This window comes from Apaloderma vittatum, unplaced genomic scaffold (genome assembly GCF_000703405.1).
Source record: "Apaloderma vittatum isolate BGI_N311 unplaced genomic scaffold, ASM70340v1 scaffold2117, whole genome shotgun sequence".
NCBI lineage: Eukaryota > Metazoa > Chordata > Aves > Trogoniformes > Trogonidae > Apaloderma > Apaloderma vittatum.
In genome coordinates, this window is record NW_009724342.1 from 52,896 (window position 1) to 58,436 (window position 5,541).

Genomic DNA, 5,541 nt, shown 5'->3' on the forward strand with positions numbered 1-5,541 from the left:
AGGCTGCCTCTCTCCTCCATGCCCATCTTGTGAGGAGTCCGTACGTTCTCTCTAGGTTCAGTGGTTTCACTGTGGGATCAAAAATATTAAGTTTTGACTGAGGTGAAGATCTGGTTTAAAAAGGAAGGATTGTCCCAGTTTGTTTTGGATTGAAGACTAGAGAGGTTTGTGCCCCCGCTGATCCCATTTGGTGCCTCTAGAGCCTCTTGGTCATCAGTTCGTCCCACTCTACTGCTTTGACCACTCAGAACTGGACCCAGTTGGACTGCTGAGAAGCCTGATTGGGGACAGCACTGAAATAAAGAAAAGAGAATCAAAGGAGCAGATCTAATAAAACTTCTTAACTTACAGCTCTTCCAGTGCCCATCAGGACACTACCCTTCTTGAGTGCCCTTCCCTTCACCACAGTTTACCTGGATGCAGTGCTGAAGTCTCCCCAGAGGTCTGTGGTAGCTGATGCTGGTGCCTTGGATGCAGATGCAGGAGCATCTAAATCTAATAGAATATCTAAGGTAGGAGAAAAAAAAAAATGAAGCTAATCAAGAGGAAAACTCCAGAAGCATTTAAACTTTCACTTTACACACACTGCAGTATGCAGGGACAGAGAATTTTTGAAGGGACTCCAGCTCTCTTTCCAGAAGAAAGAAGTTAGACTTTTAAAGGACTGTATTATAACAGCAGCTCCTTTTGCTGAATATGCGCAGTCTCCAGCTCATGCTGCAGGGGTACATAGTTTTCAAGAACTATTCAGTCTCCACCTAGAATACCACCTGGCAGATTTGTGACATATTACCTGTCCCAGTACACATAAGGCCGAGCTACCACAACAGTTCCCACCTCAACAGCACAAACCATGCAGTGGACCCCAGCATTATTCAGATGCTTGTAGTTTCTTCTCTCCGATCTATGTACAGCACTGCTAAAGTCTCTGCCTTCACAAGAGTATCAACAGCTCTCGAGATACCTCTGTATGGTCATACTTTTTGTACAGCATCAGAAGACTGCATCAACCTTTTTATTATAGAATCACACAATGTTTGTGTGGGAAGGGACCTTAATGATCATCTGGTTCCAACCGCCCTGCCATGGACAGAGACACCTCCTGCTAGACCAGGTTGCTCAAAGCCCAATCCAGCCTGGGCTTGGAAGCTTCCAGGGAGGGGGCATCCACAACTTCCCTGGGCAATCTGTTCCAGTACCAAACCACCCTCACAGGAAAGAATTTTTTCCTTATATCCAATCTAAACCCATCCTATTTGACTTTCAACTTTTGCCCCTTGTCCTATCACTACAATACCCGATAAAGAGTCCCTCCCCATCTTTCCTGCAGGCCCCCTTCAGGTACTGGAAGGCTGCTGTAAGGTCTCCCCAGAGCCTTCTCTTCTCCAGGCTGAACAACCTCAACAATCCCAAGCGCAGTTGTGGAAGCCCCCTCCTTGGAAGTGTCCAAAGCCAGGTTGGATGGGGCTTTGAGCAACCTGGTCTTGTGGAAGGTGTTGTAAGGGGACTGGAACTAGATGATCTTTAAGGTCCCTTCCAACCCAAACCATAATATGGTTCTACATGTATGAATTTCAACATGTACTTTTTTATATTTTATTACTTTCATATATAAGTTATATAAAATCATGTACATAGTTTTAAAATAACCAACTATACCCACAATCCCACTATAATTTGCACCTCTTTCTACTGCCATGCTAAAAGCTTCCTCTCTCCCTACTCAAAGCCACTTAAGAATACTTTTCCGGCATCTTTCAACAACAACCACAAGCCTATCTATATTTTCTTGCAGAAAGCAAGTGACTATGCAGCACTCTTCTGGACACCTGGCCTAGTCTAAGCTAAACACAACCAATTCTGCTCACTGATTTTACTTTTCAGCTCAGTCTCTTCTAAGAAACTGAACTTAGCAGTATGTTTTTGCAGACAGTGTTTGCTACTAGAAGTGAAACTCCTGGTGTTTATAGTTCCTACCAACCACTGGTATGCAGAAAGGCTCTTGCTTATACTTGCTCCTATAGTGACCAAGGTCACTGCTCGATCTTGTGCACCATGTTACGGGCACCAGGAAGCAAAAGGGGTTGCAAGGAAGTAAAAGGTTGCACCTCCGGTGAGGAACAGGCAGAACAGCTGACCCAAACCTGACCAACAACAGCATTCTGTTCAGTATACACCATATTCAGTATAATGCTGAGGGATCATTTGGGCTAAGCTCTCATCTCCAATGACCAGCGTCCAAGGAGGACTCCATCTGATCTTCTGCCCTTGATCCTGATCTTTAGTTCCTGAATCCAGCTCCTGTGTTCAGCTCCCCTCTGCCACTGAGCCTGGGGCTTCCCCATTGCCTACTGCTCTGCTGCATCAGTGGTGATTGTTATTGAGGGGGAAGTCAGGTTTGGTATCAGGTTTGTAAATATTTCATCATTTTTGTCATTTCTTTAGTAGTAGTATTATTATTTTTTCATTAAAACTTTGTTTTCTTTTCCAATCTGTCTCTCTGCCTCATTCCCTTTTCCTTTCCCCTTTGGGGAGGGAGAAGAGTTAGAGAGCATCTGCCATTCATCTAGTAGCCAGCCCTTAACACACTGCACAGCTCTGCCAGTGCCCCTAAAGCATATGCAAGCTCACAAAAATTCAACTATTAAAACTTCATACTCATCCACCCCCCTAGAACGTTCTGACCAAGTCACTTCGTTTCTTCTTTTGCAAGGACAGGAGCAAGCTACAAGGCTTGCAAGCAAAACAAACAGGATTTATTAAACAAGCATGAGATCATCAGGTCAAAGAGAGCCTTAGGTCACATAATTTCTCACAGGGCACTGTTGGCACTAGACTGAACACTGGTTCCCCGAGGCAGGCCTCCGTCGTCTATGTGCACCTGCTAGCGTCCTACAAACTATTTGCTCTACGCTAATGTTTACCTGCACTGCTCATGTTACTGGATTTCAGCACGGGTGGTGGTGTGACATGGTTGGCAATGGCTGTGGAAGAAGGGGGAGGTATAGGAGGGACTGCAATTTTGCCTCCTGGTGGGGGTGGCAGCAGGCTTAGGCCCCCTGATCCAGACACACGGGGCTTGGCTGCTCCTCCTTTCTTTGTGGTCATGTTCTGTACAAAAAGAAAGGACAAGTGAGGAAGAATGTCTATTGGCATATCCAGAGAAAGAAGCAGGGCAAACTGGGCTGCTTACCCCAATGTTCAGTTTGATGGTCTGCCCTTCCTTAAACCCTAAGTCTAATTTGGGACGTGTGTCAGCTTCCTGGGATTCTTTGGAGATCTCAGTCTCTTGCTTCACCCACCTAAAAAGAAGACAGGAAGATGTAAAACCCCATGGTAAAGGGGAGGAGGCTTTCAGAAAAATGCATTATTCCTCTCCCCATCCTGCCAAAGAACTGCCTTGCCATGTCAAACCAGCTACCTCCCTACTCCCAGTGTAGTATAGCAAAATCCTGGAACCACCACAAACCCAAGAGACTGTCTAACACTGCCCCTGTAGCACCACAGGACCTATGCTTAAGACTTAGAAGCCTGACCCTGCAGGACTCAGCTTGCACGACAGCTGGTAGTACACTCAGGTGTCCCCAGTGGAGGCAGAGTAGTGCTTCATGACTACTCTAAGGAAGTCTGCACTAAAGATGAACATACACCCCCACCCACCATGTTCTGCAGGCCAGAGAAAAAACAGAGGTCCAGAAAAGCACAACTCACTTGAAGTGATCCTGCAAAGAGACGTTGAAGTCAAAGGCATCACCACGGTCCGTGAAGCCAATGCCTATAAAAGCACTTCGTCCTAGCAAGGAGACAGGAGGAGTCATTGAAGTGCCCTGCTAATGGCCCCCTGTGTTCATTCACTCCAAAATCCTTCTGCTTCTCCCAAACCACTCTGTGCTACCTTCTTCTGGCACACCTACAGCTAGACACCAGCAGCTCACAGCAATTCATTGTTCCTAGCCTTCAGGATGCACCCTTCTTACCACGCAGCATTCTCAGGAACTCAGTGTTCCTTCCCAGCCCCTGGACTCTGTGCAACATAGAGAACCCTTCTCTGTTACCCGTGTTTTCCTACCCTTCTAGGCACCATACCCGGCCTTCTCAGCATTCCCAACATCATTTCGGTCCACCTGACACATACCCAGCTCTATCATTCTAAGCCTCTCCACACCTCGCACTTGGCACAGACATGACCCCTCACTCAACTCACCAGTCCCATCCTGAATTCGAATGACAAAATAGCGGCTGGAATCTGTCACAGTCTCTACTGCAATGCCAGGGTACTGATCTATAGGTGCCTGGGCAAACAGTTCTCCTGCAGACAAAGAATCAGGTGTTAAGGCTGGCAACCTCTTGCTGAAGCATGGCAAGGGCTGCCGTGCACAGCTCAGAACAAGCTTAGAAGCATAGGCCTATAAGCAGCAGTCGTGGTCGCAGTCTTCCCAAGTCACAGACTTTCCCTTACCTGAAACTTTATCCTCCAGTTTTATGTATGCAGTTTTGCCTTTGGAGGTGACACGAAGCCGTCCTGTCCAGTCTGGATGGTCCAGTTTCCAGTCAGATGCCCTGAGAAGAGAAGTAACTGATCACTGACCATACACCAATTCCTCCACTTCTGCCCAACCATCTCAGCAAATGTCTCCACTCCTAAACCTTCAACACCTGCAGCTGCCTTTTTCCACTTCTCTCCCCAAACGACACAGAGGTCTCAGCTCCCCTTCATTGCTGCCAGTTGACACAAATGGCTTTGGCTAGCCTCTCTTTCCTCTAGATAAAGGGAAATATATATGGTCCAGAGAACATCAACTCTGTCTCCACCTTTATAAGCTTGCAGAAAAGGGGAGGCTAGAACCCAGAAACTTACTTACAGAATCATAGAACAATTCAGGTTGAAAAAGACCCTTGGGATCATCGAGACCAACCATTAACCCTACACTACAAGTTCACCCCTAAACCATACGACTTGGAACAGCAGAACAAAAAGCAACTATCAAGTGACTTGTAAGCATCAGGAAGACTCCAAAATCTAATTAATAGCATGCTGAAAAGCACGCTATTACTCTACACTGTCGTTGCTGAGTAACACCAAGTATTTCTGAACCTAGAGGCAGCCAGTTTACACTAGGTAAAACATCATGCACACAGCCATCCTGACTAACCCATCAAACTCTTTGCTACAGAATGTTGTGCGGGGAAAAAAAGAAGACGAAAAAGGTGAGAACTCCAGCATACAGAACGTTACAACTGCAAATGAACACCTGCAGCCAGGCACAACGTCCACAGCAGGAACAGTGTGCCAAGCTCCCCAAGTGCCACCAACACGCAGCGGCACTGCAGAGCACAAACCCCCTTCCCAGCAAGTCTGCGGGCGGCTGACAGAGTCACCCCCCCACCGACTTCGGCTGGAGAGAGAGGGGGCAGTTCTAACTCCTGCTCTTGCAACCTCTTCTTAAAAGATCACGCCGAACGCCTTCTGGCTTCCTCCCCGCTAACTGCGAGAGCCGACAGGCCAAATTCAACACCGCCTCACGCTCGCACACTCCCTGG

General features: G+C 47.1%; 1 protein-coding gene across 1 annotated transcript; it reads right to left on the reverse strand.

Moving 5' to 3' along the window:
- Nucleotides 1-244: 244 nt before the first annotated feature.
- On the reverse strand, nucleotides 245-4,560 carry NECAP1 (NECAP endocytosis associated 1; the record flags this gene model as incomplete). Its single annotated transcript, XM_009872437.1, has 7 exons — nucleotides 245-293; nucleotides 414-507; nucleotides 2,925-3,111; nucleotides 3,194-3,302; nucleotides 3,712-3,793; nucleotides 4,205-4,309; nucleotides 4,460-4,560. Coding segments are annotated over 7 exons (727 nt in total), but the record flags the coding sequence as incomplete, so codon positions are not given.
- Nucleotides 4,561-5,541: the final 981 nt, after the last annotated feature.